General features: G+C 45.9%; 1 protein-coding gene across 1 annotated transcript; it reads left to right on the top strand.

Annotated features, from left to right (window-relative positions):
- Positions 1 to 8: 8 nt before the first annotated feature.
- On the top strand, positions 9 to 13,374 carry SREBF2 (sterol regulatory element binding transcription factor 2; the record flags this gene model as incomplete). Its single annotated transcript, XM_010170984.2, has 13 exons — positions 9 to 174; positions 1,217 to 1,398; positions 2,597 to 2,737; positions 4,519 to 4,740; positions 5,850 to 5,964; positions 6,170 to 6,351; positions 7,144 to 7,336; positions 8,368 to 8,549; positions 9,231 to 9,504; positions 10,470 to 10,639; positions 10,814 to 10,982; positions 11,575 to 11,695; positions 13,265 to 13,374. Coding segments are annotated over 13 exons (2,227 nt in total), but the record flags the coding sequence as incomplete, so codon positions are not given.
- Positions 13,375 to 14,236: the final 862 nt, after the last annotated feature.

Raw genomic sequence — 14,236 nt, 5'->3', positions numbered from 1 at the left:
CGGCAGCACCTCCAGCCCCTCCGCGGTCAGCCCCTCTCCTTCAGCCCCGACCCCCGCTCCAGCCTCAGCTCCAGCAGCAGGCCGTGATGATTACGCCAACATTCAGCTCTGCTCCCCCGACCAGGATTATCCAGCAGCCCGTCATCTACCAGAACGCGGCCACGAGTTTCCAAGGTAGCGGTTGGGGGGCTCAGGCTGTGGGTGTGCCTGGTGCCATCGCAATTTCGGGGTGCTCAGGCTGTGGGTGTGCCTGGTGCCATCGCAATTTCGGGGTGCTCAGGCTGTGGGTGTGCCTGGTGCCATCGCAATTTCGGGGTGCTCAGGCTGTGGGTGTGCCTGGTGCCCTCACAATTTCGGGCTGCTCAGGCTACAAGTGTACCTGGTGCCCTCACAATAAACAGTGCTGGTGTTCAGACTCCAAGAGCATCCTCAGCCACCACAAGTCTGACGATCCTTTTCTTGCTGCCTTTGGGGCATCCATTCTCCTGCCTACGTGGCTTTGGAGTTGGGGGAGCATGAGAAACTGTCGTGAATGACATCTTAAGTCTTCATGTGACCTATTGTAATAGTTGTCTTCTCGCTACTCTCCTCTGTTATGGCCTTCTCTCCTATGGCTCTTGGGAGGCTTCAGAAAAGTGTGTCTAAAAAAAATGTCAGTACTGCTGGGTACTGTAGACAGATCCAGTCCTGAAGCTCCAGTCTGTTCCATGTGGCAGTTTGGAATGAAGGCACATTTTAGCTACCAAAGTCTCTGCAAATACTTGCATTGAGCAGAGGCGCTGGTAGGGATGTTTAGTGGCAATCAAGTTTTCCTTTGTGTTTGTGAATTCCAGTTGTCTTGATCCTCTTCAGTAGGTGTTGATTCTTTACGTGATCAATAAGATCCTAGGGTCCGCCAAGATCTGCAGGAGTGGGCAAGTGCTGGTTGGATATAGTGTGTAATGTAATGTATCCTGTGCTATCAGACCAGACATTTTTGACTTGGTTTTCTCTTAGCTTGATCCTCTGTGCCTTCTGGAAAGCTGCTATCCTAGATGCAGTGTCCTCTTGCAGGAGACATCAAAGCAGCTGGAAGCTTCCCAGTGTGTGGGATGTGTTAGCTGAAGGCTACCTATCAAGAAGTTCTGGGAAGAGGAGTGAAGCTAGGAGCATCTATGAGCTCCAAAACAGAGACTTGTGTCTCTGGACTCTTCCTAACATCTCTTCTGCTTTTCAGTTCTCCAGCCTCAAGTCCAGAGCCTGGTGACGACCTCCCAGGTTCAGCCAGTTACCATCCAGCAGCAAGTGCAGACTGTGCAGGCCCAGCGAGTGCTAACGCAGGCTGCCAACGGCACCATCCAGACGTTAACACCAGCCACAGTCCAGACGGTCGCTGCACCGCAGGTCCAGCAAGTTCCAGTAAGTAAAAATGCAGAGCCATACAGGGATTCAGCAGAAGGAGAAATTGCTCTTGCTGGTCTGGTCTCCTGGCTTGCCAGGAGAAAGGTGGTAAAACTTGTGGGGCTGGTGGTCCTGGCTAGGGTTACTTTTGCACAAATGTTTTTAAGTGTAAGAGAGATTTCTAGCTAGCCTGCATTCCAGAAGCATTTTGCTTTGTGCAAGTCATGTATGAGAGTCCCTTTTGTGAGCTGTGATGTCACTTCAAGTAGTGAACAACATTCAGGAACAGTTTTCACCTGCATAACTAAACTTGGTCTAAAAAATTTTTGTAACTTCTTGCTGCCAAACTGAATTGGAAACCTTACCTGAACAAGCTTTCTTTGACTTTTCCCTATTTCTTTGCAAGTCTGCCACCTCTACCATGTCTTAAAAGGGCTGGCTGATACAGGAATGTTTTCTCCCAGTTCTTCTACCACAGTTTCTTTGATCTTTTGCTGCTACAGTGTCACATGATTTTTGTTTTAAAACATACATATGAGAGTGGAAGTCTTGTGTTTCTTTGTATTTGATAAAAACATGGCTAGGGGACCCTCTCAATATGATAAAGTTGCTCTGGTTCAGTTGTACTGTCCCATCAGTAGTGTTCTTTGAGAGTCAATGCGGTGTTTGAACAAGTAAGAGCAAGCTGTGTTATGGCAAAATAACTTACTGTTGATTTTAATCTGCCTGATGTTCATAGTACAGATCCTTTCAGTGAAATCAGAAGGGGAAGAAGCTGCTACAGTTATTTGGAAAGTGTTGTAGCTAAAGCAGGCTGTTCTAGCCGTGTTGGACTCTGAGTACTCAGCCAGTTACTGTAGAGAGCTAATTATATGTGTAATTGGAGAGGGGGCAGGAGCTTTTCCATCGGCTCTTTTGTGGTTTTGCATACTCATTTACTTTTGGTGACTGATTTGAAAACTGAAGTCCTGGTGGTTTCTCTGCTCCCCTCCCACCAATGCTGTTTAGACTATCTCATGGTGAGAGTTTGCATCAGGGGATGACCAAAACTATCCAGGTGATGCATGGCACAAGGTGAAAGAAATTCCAGCCCTGCTGTTTTGCCATCCACCGACATGTAAAGTTACAACTCTGTCATCGCTTAAGTCTGGCTGCTGAGATCAGCAGAGAAATATGTGCCTACTCTCCCCTTCACCTGTAACTTTTTTCGACCTAGGTTCTGGTCCAACCTCAGATCATAAAAACAGACTCCCTTGTCTTGACAACCCTGAAAACGGACGGTAATCCTGTTATGGCCGCAGTACAGAACCCAGCGCTGACAGCACTCACTGCTCCCATTCAGACCACAGCTCTGCAGGTACCGTATGGATGTTCTTCTTCCTTTCTCTCCTCGCTGATGTCCTTTCCTTTTAACTCAAGGAAGAGATTTGGGCTTTAGTATTTTGCAGTGGCGCAAATGGGAGGGGTTTTGAGGGCTGCTATAGACATGTCCAGAGTGAGTAATACCCTGTTTCTGCCAAGGCTAAACACACAGATTGTACTTTTTTGGCAGCCTACCATGGCCAGTAAGCAAAGACCAAGGGCATGTTTCTGTTTACCTTTTTCTAGTATTACAAGGAATATCACCTAAAAATTCCATCCAGTTTTTAGCCTCTGGAAGGTACTTGAAACTGAAAGCTAAATCACTTAGAATTCCTGTGGAGCATTATTTTCCCCCTTGGTAGTGTCTAATAGCAGTATTTTGAATGTCGAAACTAAATAAGCTGCTTTTCAGAGGGCATTTGCAGTGAGGATTCAGTATAATCATTGCAGATGGCAGCTGGACTTCATGGCCTCCACTTCTAATCAACTCTTGAGAAGCTTGTGTGCCCAAAGACACCTTTATTACAATCTTGTACATTCTGAACAGATATCTCTATTCAAATATTTACTGGGGCAGATAAACTTGCAAGTCTGGACTTAAGTTTTGACTTCTTTTGTGTAGCATGGTAGGCTTCTTGTGTACTTGTTAGCAGCCAGGCTAAAATCTTCAATTAACCTGCTTGCTTTTAGGTGGCATTTTCACACAGAGGTGAGGCTTATGTGGTTGTGTCTGTCTGAGACACAATCCTTAAAGCATTTTGAACGCATTGAAATTTGGTGGAAATTAGTGAAGGAAAAGTTCAGGACTTAAATTCACTTATTTGTCAAGTTCCAGCTTGAAATGAAACTAAATTAATTTCTGATATCCCAATTAGAAGACAATTTCAGAGTCAAAATTGTTCCTGAAGTTGCTCACAGCTAGTTTGTTCTCGTTTATGTTAGTCTGTCTTTTGACAGAAATAACTCTTCCTCTCCATAACCACTTCCCTCATCCTTGGTGTACTTTAGAGAACACCTTCTCGATCTTGTTTTTCTGGGTTAAGCAGTCTGAGCTTTCTTTACTCCAACTGTCCTAGAAGCTTCTCTGTACAACTGTTCTGGTGGGATTCATTGCCTTTTATCTTGGAGTACCTCCTGCTTTAGTTTGGTATAGATGGTCTGGCCTACATCTAGATGTCCAAGTTTGAGCTTTCCATGCCAGTGTATATCACACATTGCTGTAGTTCCCCATCTTAAGGCATTTTTATTGCTTATGGATCTATTTTTTCCATTTAATCCAATTCAAATCAACTGCCCTGATCAAGCCAAGGATTGTGTTTCCATAATCAAGTCCTTTCTAACATTGCCATTACCAGTTTGGGAGTAGCATTGTCTGTTGCTGATTTGATGACTTTATTTGCCTGTGGAAAAGGTGGATTTGGGCACTTGAGATGTAAGGACTGTAGGAGCAAGAAGGAGCCTTGGTCTGTTTCTCTGTTCTGTGGATGAACAGAACATGGTACTGGTAGGGAAGAGTGTTGATGTTCTTGGAGAACAAGAGATGTTCTTACTCCACAGTGACAGTGTGGGAGGCAGAGTGGCAGATTTTTCCTGTGCTGCTGTGCCAATGCTTGTGCCAGCTAAGGAAGACGGGAGGAAATTGGCCTGTCTCTTGTTTTCTGAGCTGTACAAACTTTTCCCAATTCTTCTTTTGTTTACTCCTTTTTCTTTTACCATTATAAACCTTATCTAAATTGGCTGATTGCTTGTGACACTCGTTACACATCGTCTTCGTAGACCCTCGTTGGGAGCAATGGGACCATTTTGACCACAATGCCAGTGATGGTGGGACAAGAAAAGGTGCCTATCAAACAAGTTCCTGGGGGTGTCAAGCAACCAGAACCACCTAAAGAAGGAGAGAGGAGAACAACTCACAACATCATTGAAAAGCGTTACCGGTCATCTATAAATGACAAGATCATTGAGCTGAAGGACCTTGTCATGGGGACAGATGCCAAGGTAAAGATATGGAATAAGAGCAAATCTAATGTCATAAATACTTTGTCTTCAGGTGCTTGTTGCTCTACCAAATGAAGCAGTTGGATGCATTTGACTGTTAGTAGTATGCACACATGTACTGGGATAAGACTGGTGAGAAACACTTGTGCGATGGAAAGCTTGATAATTTTGTTTAGGAAGGATCACCTGTAAAATTATTATTTCACTGTACTAGTGATACTGTTTCTTGAAAATAAACTATACCTTCTATATTTGTTCTTATGTTATGTCTAACTTAAATAGGCCATCTAGATAGAATATCCAAGTGGGTGTTTTGCTAACTCTGCCAAACCAGAGCTTGCTTAATTTGAGTTTCCTTTTCCGTGTGACTGCAGTAGGGATGGGGGTTCACAGAGCTTTCTGGTTTGTTTTCTTTACATAATGAGTTGTAAAAACTCTCGCTTGCTCAGATATTAGAAGCTTTCTCGCATCATGTATTCAGGGTTGTCCTATTCACTTTGCCTCACACTGGCAGAGCAAGAAGTCATATTCTTGATATCTTGCATGGTCTCCATACAAATAATGTGTGCTAGTAAAGTCACCTTCTGTTGCTGAGTGGAAGCTTACATTTTAAAAACATTGGTAATATATAGGCTCTTCATTGTACTTTGGGCTTGTGTTTACAAGCTAAACTTGTCCACTGCTGCTGGAAGCAAGTATTTTCATGGGGATGGCCAAGGGAGTGAGGGAAGGAGAGAACCACTTATCTTGGAATTAAACAGTGAACAATGATTGACAGCAGCTTGTTCCATTTCATTTCAAAACTGTGGTATTTTCAAAGGACTGTTTCTGGCTGAAACCTGAATGCGCACTCTATTGTAATTTGGCTGTTAATCTGTTTCCATCATACTGTTTTTATAAAGTCTTTGAGAGACCCCAGTCCTTGTGTGTCTTTCAGAGTCTAATACCTTGCCTACAGAGTGTGCCTTGCTATTAATTTCTTTGCAGCTGCCGAGTGGTTCCTTTTCTTTCTGTCACATGTACCAAGGGTTGCGATATCCCTACAAGCAGGAGTGACCCTTCGATGCTCTCCATATAACCTACTTTATGTACATCTTAATTCCTTGCAGATGCACAAGTCTGGAGTCCTGCGAAAAGCCATTGATTACATTAAATACCTACAGCAGGCCAACCATAAGCTGAGGCAGGAGAACATGGTTCTGAAGCTGGCAAACCAAAAGAACAGTAAGTTGTGGAGGCTGTGCAGGGGGGAGGCAGTCAGCAGTGAACGTAGGATGCTTCTTGCAGTTTCTTATCCTTGACAGAGGTAGATACATGCACGTTGCATCCATAGTGGCCAGTGTTACTCCAGGTGACAGAGCCAATCTGAGCGAGACTGGTAGGATGGAGGATCAAGAAATGCGTACGTAATGCACTCTGATTTTTGCAGAGCTGTTGAAGGGCATTGACCTCAGCAGTCTGGTTGACAATGATGTGGATCTGAAGATAGATGACTTCAACCAGAATGTGCTGCTGATGTCTCCTCCAGCCTCTGACTCGGGATCCCAGGCTGGCTTCTCTCCCTATTCCATTGACTCGGAGCCAGGAAGCCCGCTCCTTGATGATGCAAAGGTATTTGCAACTTCAGTTGTCAAATTCAAGGCATCTGCTTCAGTGATACATAAGGGACAGAATTTAAATTCTCCTAATTCTCAGGAGAGGAACCAGCAGACATCTGGCAAGCAGATCTGTAGGGGTCAGAGATCCTTTGCAAGGATGAGGAAGGTGCATGAGTGTGTTTTATCTTTTCTTAAATGATTGAGACTACTTCCTGAGCTGTATTATCTGAGCCATACCTTAGCTGCTAGAAGAACTGTACTTAGCCTTCAGCCCCTGTAGAGTCTCTGTGGACTTAAAATGCATGTTCATGACCCAGAGAGACCATGGCTTTCTAGGGATATACATGTCCAGTGACTAAAGCAGGAGAACTTGGAAATGGGTGGTGACGTCAGCTGTGGTTAATGAGACCGTAAGTAACCAGAGTAACAGAAAGCTGTTAGCTGTCTTCGACTGAGAGGTTTGTTTTGTGCATATCACAGAAGAAGTGGGTCTTCTGGGAGATCCTCAAAAGAGTAAGGGCAGCAAAAGTTGATTCTAGCCCAAACCAGGGATCCAGTTAATGATGACTGAAATGACTGGGAGCAGAAGGAAGGTGAAGGCACTCACATACTTCAGCCTTATCTTACTAAGATAGGGAAAGCTTCACCAGAGTTCTTACCGATGGTGATCTTAAAAGCAAGTTTTAAAACACATTCTGTTTCTCCTTTGTCCCTACCCCTCCATTGGCATAAGCATTTTTTGGTCTACAGAATGGTAACCAGTCTTTTTTTCTCCTCTTTTCTCTCCACTCCTATTCCTTTGAAGGTTAAAGATGAGCCTGACTCTCCTCCTGTGGCCCTTGGTATGGTGGATCGCTCTCGAATACTCCTCTGCGCTCTCACATTCCTTTGCCTTTCCTTCAATCCTCTGACATCCCTCCTGGATGCCCGAGGAACCCCCGAGTCCGACAGCCTGGTGCGCCACGGCTCTGGCAGGAACGTGCTGACTGTTGAGTCAGGTAACAAACTAGAATACAGAACAGAGAAATACAGAATATAGAACACAGAAAGTGGCCAGGCTTACATGGTGTCCCTAAAGACCGTCTCCAACTGTGACAGCTGCAGGTCACAGCGTGGACTGTTGGTGTGATTCAGGATGGTTTTGTGTGTTCAGGAAGTTGTACAACCTTTGTTTAATGGTTGGGGAGGGGTAGTAACTGCAGGGCTGGGTGTGGGAGAAGAGCCAGACGAGAGTGCTTGGACATGGCTCCAGTTCATATCCACATCCAGTGCTCTTGAGCAAAACCAGCCTTAGCTCAGTGTGGAGAGGTAGAGGGGGCACCTGCTTGTAGCTCAGCAGCCTAGGCTCTTGGGATAGACCCATGAAAAGTAGTTCAGAGTAAGGGGCCCTCCTGTCCTCACTGACCTTTGAAGCATGTTCACTTTATATTTGTTTTTAAGGTAACCATTGTGGATTTTTGGTTTGTTTGGTTGGTTTTTAATTTATTGATGAAGTAGTAGGTGAATAATTACTTCAGAAACACAGTTGCTTGTAGGGTCTTGCAACTGGTTTGTTCAATATGCTTATTCCATAATATTAATAGTTTGGAGTACGATAGCTTAGGGGCAAGCAGGGGATTCTGCAGACATGCTGTCCTTTCCCTGACTGGTAAATATGCTTCCTCGGTGTTGCTTTGTAAACTTTTAATTAAGACCGGAAAAATGACACTGAGGTATTGAATACCCATGGGTGTATCCCATAGTTTTCCTAGAGTGCTTTGTATTCTGATTTTTCCAAGAGCTGATTCAGTTTTTATACATCAGTCTTGTAAAAATAACTATTTTTATTTGGTTGGGAATGTTGTGGCTTGGAGTTCAGATGAAGAGCTGTTGATACAGGTGTTTCCTGATTAAAATGCAGTCTTTGCAAAAGTTGTTACCACATGTGGCAAGCATAGCAAGACATTCTTCTGGGTCTGTGCTCATCCTGTTGCTAGGCTTTCGGAGTCCAGATTAATTTTTAACTTTCCTTCTGGGACGCCCATTGCAGATGCAGGTGGTTGGTTCGGCTGGATGATGCCCACACTGATCCTGTGGCTCGTGAATGGAGTGATTGTGCTGAGCGTGTTCATAAAGCTCCTTGTGCATGGAGAGCCGGTGACCCGGCTGCACTCAAGATCATCAGTCACATTCTGGAGGCATCGCAAGCAAGCAGACCTGGACTTGGCACGGGTAAAGTTGACTTGTTTTGCATCAAACGCATCTTCTAGGACGGGGTGTGGGTAAATGTGGCCTGGTGAGACAGTGGCCTGGCACTTGCAAGAGCATAGTATTATTCCTCAAGTGGATTATCCTGGCTGATTTCAGAGAAGCTGGTGCTAGGTTGTCTCGAGCAGATTGCCATCCTCCCTCAGTCTAAATTAGTGAGGCACAGACGTCAGCCTTGGAAGTGGCTCCTAGCTTCTGTCCTTGTTCCTTGCTACTGCATCTTGTAGCAATCTTTGGCAGCAAGGTCTTGGTTTTTGTCTGGAATCTGGCCTCTGCTCTGGCTGCTTATCTGCTGTCCTCCAGCCTCTTGGAAGTTGTCTTCATTGTTGAGGCAACATTTGGCTTTTGATATGAGGACCCTGAAACTTCCATGTTGTTTGAGAAGGCAGGAAGTTCCTTTCACCTAGTACTGACATGTCTCACAGACAGTGCAGGATCAGAGCCACATGTGGAAAGATACGTGTAGGGCCAAATTTGAAGCTGGCATAGATTGCCTTCTTGTTTACTGAGACTATGTTGACTTCCCTCAGTCAAAGATCTTCTCCTAGCTCGCACATCAGTTTGTCTTGTTCCCAATGCCAAGGAGGTCCCAAAGTCTCTCTGTGATGGTGCTTTTTGTTGTTGAACCTCTTGTGTTATTTGCAGGGGGATTTTGCTGCAGCTGCGTCAAACCTGCAGACTTGCTTGTCGGTACTCGGCCGAGCACTGCCGGCTTCCCGCCTGGACTTGGCCTGCAGCCTGTCCTGGAACGTGATCCGCTACAGCCTGCAGAAGCTGGCGCTGGTGCGGTGGCTGCTGAAGAGGACTTCTCATCAGTGGAGGGCGAGGGAGGCCACTGCAGGCTTTGAGGACGAGGCCAAGACCAGCGCTCGGGATGCGGCTCTAGCATATCACAAGCTCCATCAGCTCCACATAACGGGTAGGAGCAGAAGAGGCAGATCTACTGTCCTAGTTTTGCCAAATGAGGAGGCTCAGAGCTGGTCGTGGGGATACTGGGAGAGTGCTATGGTCTCCCTCCTCTGGGAGAGCTGCTGTTGGAAATCAGCCTGACAAATTTCAGGAGCCACTTAGTAAAACACAACAGGTTCATGCAATGAAAGGGCTCTGTAAGAACAGCCGACGCAACAGCAGTGTCTCAAGTTACAGGCTCTTGTGTCTGCAGAGGTGACTGAGAGTTTTTCCCAAGCAGCAACTGATTGAGTCTGGTCACTTTTGCTGCTGTTAAGGGCATCTTTCATTCCTGTCGCTTGGGAACGTGATGTGGAAGCAGGGGCTGGGGTTAATTGCTGGGAGAATTTAAGTTTCCGAAGCTGTGTAAAGTGCAGATTACCAATTGGTGTTGATGTTCTTTGAAAACCTGGGTGTGTGCACATTTACTAAGGAAGTGCTTGAATGTTCCTTGTGAACGGTTGTTGTCGCCGTTTCCTTGGCAAACCAATTTGCAATGTTAATTGGCTATGAGCACATCAGAAGTCCAAGCTAAACTTCCTCCTGCCTAATCATGCTGTGTGAATTGCAACCGTGCCACCAGGGATGTGTACTTGACCTTAATATTCTCTATCTGTGTAGGTACAGAGTTCCATTGTAAGGTAGTGATGAATATACCAAGACAAAATTTGCTGATTATTTTATCCGAACTGGTTTAGCTGTACAGGGCTTTCTCTCAAAAGCAAAGCTGTAGATGCCAGCACTGGTATGTGTGGAGGGAAGACTTGGTTACAGTTGCTCTGTTGCCTGAATACAAAGTAGCGTACAATGTTGTAAACTTCCCATGTGAATAAGTTCTTGTCTCTTTCTGATAGTAGCCCTGCAAATCACAGTATTGTTTAGTAGCTGGTACTACCGCACTAAAAGTTAACACTTTTCCTTTCCTTCCTGGTGCAGGTAAACTTCCCTCCAGCTCAGCTTACTCAGGTTTGCACATGGCCCTGTGTGCTGTGAATCTGGCAGAGTGTGCAGAAGAAAAGATCCCAGCCAGCACAATGGCAGAAATCCACCTGACGGCTGCGGTTGGCTTGAAAACTCGCTGTGGAGGCAAGCTTGGCTTCCTGGCGGTGAGTTGTCATCTCCTCTCCCATCACACCTCCCAGCAGAGCTCTAGGATCTGCTAGCACTACAGATACAGTATGACCTGCAATTGATACAAGCTGTAATTATGATATGACCTTTGTCCTCAGTAGTGTGTCTCCTTGGGTACTGTTCTCAGTCTTTGCCTCTCCTTTCCCTAGAGCTACTTTCTAAGCCAAGCTCAAAGCCTGTGCAGCTCAGAGCGGAGCGCCATTCCTGACTCATTGCGTTGGCTGTGCCATCCCCTGGGACAGAAGTTTTTTGTGGAGCGAAGCTGGACAGTGAAGTCTGCTGCAAAGGAGAGTCTGTACTGCACACAAAGGAATCCTGGTGAGAGCTGTTTGTGTCCTGAGTGCCTCCCAGCACTTTGAGCCTGGCAGATCTGTCTGCCTCTGGGACAAAAGCAGGTGTCATCTTTGGGAGCATGCTCTTGTATATCTGCCCTGCTTGTGGTCTTGATGGGCAAGAGAGGCTGTGGAGCTGAGAGATGTCTCCTCAGCCAGCAGGAGGTGGCTCTCCTCCCTTTGTATACTGTGCTGTGTCACCCCACTTGTGTCTTTATATGCTGGAACACAACCTGGTTGTGGCCTTGCATGTCTAGGGGGTGACTTTGGGGTTACCAAGATTTATCTTCCACAGAGCAGTGTCATCACTGTTTTGCTGAGTGGCTGAAGTGGCACAGGGATGTTTGGCCAAGAGCTGCAGCTTTTAACTGCTAATAAATAAGAGTAATGGCTAATGAGTAAGAATGGTAGTTAAAAAGGCCCTGAAACTTTAGAAATTTTTACATTAATTCCTCAAGAATCTCCCTCTACTGCTCTTTCTCTTGTTCCTACGTTTTGCCGCTTCTTTTTGGTTGCATTGGGAGGTGGCTATCACTGTATGCAAATGAGATGGTTTGGGTTTTTTAATTCCTGTCTAGCGGATCCCATTGCACAAGTTCATCAGGCATTTTGTGAGAACCTGCTAGAGCGAGCAGTGGATTCACTTGTGAAACCTCAGACTAGGAAGGAGATAGCGGGACAAGAGGAGGAGGAGCCATGGTAAGTTTGTGTGCTGTGCTGGGTACTGCTGGCTGCAGCTGCAGGCTCTGATGCAGAGCTCATAACCATTGACCAAGCACCCTGTGGCAAACTGAGTGGTTAGTTCTTATTAAAGACTTCAAATGACAATGTTAAGTCTGACCTGCCACAGCTTATGATGACTCTACCTCTTCATGTGAAAACCTCTAAAGTCAAAGGTGACAGTGGGTGTGATAAGGGTTTTTGGTGTCAGCTGGCATAGTGCTGGTTGATTCCTGAACTGGATGGATGGCACTTTCTCTGCTGACAAGGGTTAATGTTCAGGAACACTAAAATTAATGCGTACCTTTCACTAATATAGACCAAAACATATGTCCAGGTCTCTCAGAACATGAATATTTGGCATGTCAGAGTAGCCCTAGCAGCTCACTATGTTATGCACGAGGGTATTCTCCTGACTCAACAAAGTGCCACACTTACCAGCAGTGAAAAATCAAACCAACGCCTGGCAAGAGCGTGAGAGGCTAATATGGCTGAAATTGTCCTTGGCCTCTGCAGGCTCTGTGACCAAATGAAAGGGGCCAATAGGTGGGAATCAGAGCAGCTCTTTCCTGGTCTTGGCGGGAAGCGGAGGCCCAGCCTTTTCCAGCAATTCTGCACTGTTTCTAGCTGGTCTCCAGATTTGCTGGTGCCAGGCAAACACTATGTAAATATATGGGAAGCTCTGTAAGGATCCTGTCCCCAGAAAGCATAGGTGAAAGCCTCAGATGGGTAGGTAACGTGGTTTCCCTGCCTGGGTAGGGAAGATATTGCATATGTAGCTTTTTTTTTTTTTTTTTAATCTTACATTTGTTTTCAAGCATCATTGCAGAGAATGAGCAGCAGTTCAGTCTAATTGCTTGCACAGTGCAAATGCTTGTGATCACATGTTGCTGTTTGATGATGAGAGAAGGCAGGAAGATTTGTATAAGTGAGGTGGCTTGCCAGTATACTTCCTGGAGTCCTGTCTCATGGGAAGGACTGGCTTTAGTAATACAGCAAGGAGTAGGAGCTCAAGAAGTGGGTATTACTCCACCCAGGAGTAGGAGCTCGAGATCTTCCTCTGTAGCATGTCCCAGGAAATTAGATCATTGCCACATGTGCTGCTTTCTCTGACGAATGCTTTGAACGTGTTGTCACTTGCATTCATACGTATTTGCATACATGCAAATAGTCACTCACAGAAGTGTAGGTCAGCCTCTTTTGGAGGCAGTGATTGAAAAGGAGCCTGTAATCAACTTGTAACGTATGCCATGTCCATCACCTCTGTAGTTGAGGTGAGACTGCCGGGATTGACTCTAGTTCTGTGCTGGTCTTTGTGCATGGGGAGATGTGAGGCTGCCCCTCTGTAAGCATCTCTCTGTGCACTTCCCCTTTCAGGGAGGTCTCCTTCAGACCCCAGTGTTGTGTTACTTGTAGAATGTGAAGGTTCTGCTGGCTTAATAAGTCAACAGCGTTTAAAAATGCCTTGTGACTGATGAGAAATGCCTTCAGGCTTTGAGATCTCCTGTTTGACAGCATAATGAAAGTATGTCTTGCTTCTTGTTTCAGCGAGTTCTCCGGTGCCATAGAGTACCTGAAACTGCTCAACTCTTTCTTGGACTCAATGGGAAGTGGAGCCCCACCCTTTGCCAGCAGTTCTGTACTCAGGTCCACCCTGGGTAAGTCTGGCAGAACCAAAGCTCTCCCAGCTGCAGCAACTACTGCTGATACATCTCCCCACTCTCCCTGCTGCCTCTCAAACTCCAGGCAAGGAGATAATGCAGTCCTTATAGAGAGACCTGATTGCTGCGCAGCAGCACACCGCAATGTGGTACAGCAGCTCAGACTAGAAGAGGGTAGTTGGGAAGGCTCGTAAATCTGGCTGTGTGCTGTAATGCTGGGTGTCCAGGTGAGACTGCAGTTATTTGTATTGCTGGGCACATTCCAAGCTGAACCCTGTGCCCTTACCTGAGAGCTTGCTCCTGGCAATGCAAAGTGAGAGGAGGTGTAGTGCATAAACCAGCATAGCAGTGTTGCAGTTGAGGTACAGGAAGGTTTTTTTTACCACTTCATTACCTGTTGGACCAAATACAGGTTGACCTCACTTTCACTGTCATGTTTAATTCCTCAATCTCCAGAGACCTGCAGCCTCTGCTGTAGACAAGCTCTAGACATCTATTGGGAGGTGCTTGGTTTGGTCCCTTGGTGTATATTTAGTGGGACAAGAGCTGTAGACTACCTCTGAGCTGTGCACTCATCTGGTCTTGGCTGTTAGCAGGCTGCTGGAGTGTTCTTCTTACTTGGTGATGGTACAGATGGCTCCTGGTAGCTCACTGGGATGCTGCTGGAGCTTTCGACACAGACTCACTGTGCTGTACCTAAAACGTGTAGAGCAAACATATTCTTACTTGGTGATGGTACAGATGGCTCCTGGCAGCTCACTGGGATGCTGCTGGAGCTTTCGAAACAGACTCACTGTGCTGTACCTAAAACATGTAGAGCAAACATAGAAGGAAAACTAGATACTTCTTTTTCAAGGGA

This window comes from Antrostomus carolinensis, unplaced genomic scaffold (genome assembly GCF_000700745.2).
Source record: "Antrostomus carolinensis isolate BGI_N321 unplaced genomic scaffold, ASM70074v2 scaffold31400, whole genome shotgun sequence".
NCBI classification, from domain to species: Eukaryota; Metazoa; Chordata; class Aves; order Caprimulgiformes; family Caprimulgidae; genus Antrostomus; species Antrostomus carolinensis.
The sequence above is the reverse complement of the archived record's forward strand: the minus strand, read 5'-3'. Positions and strand labels throughout refer to the sequence as shown.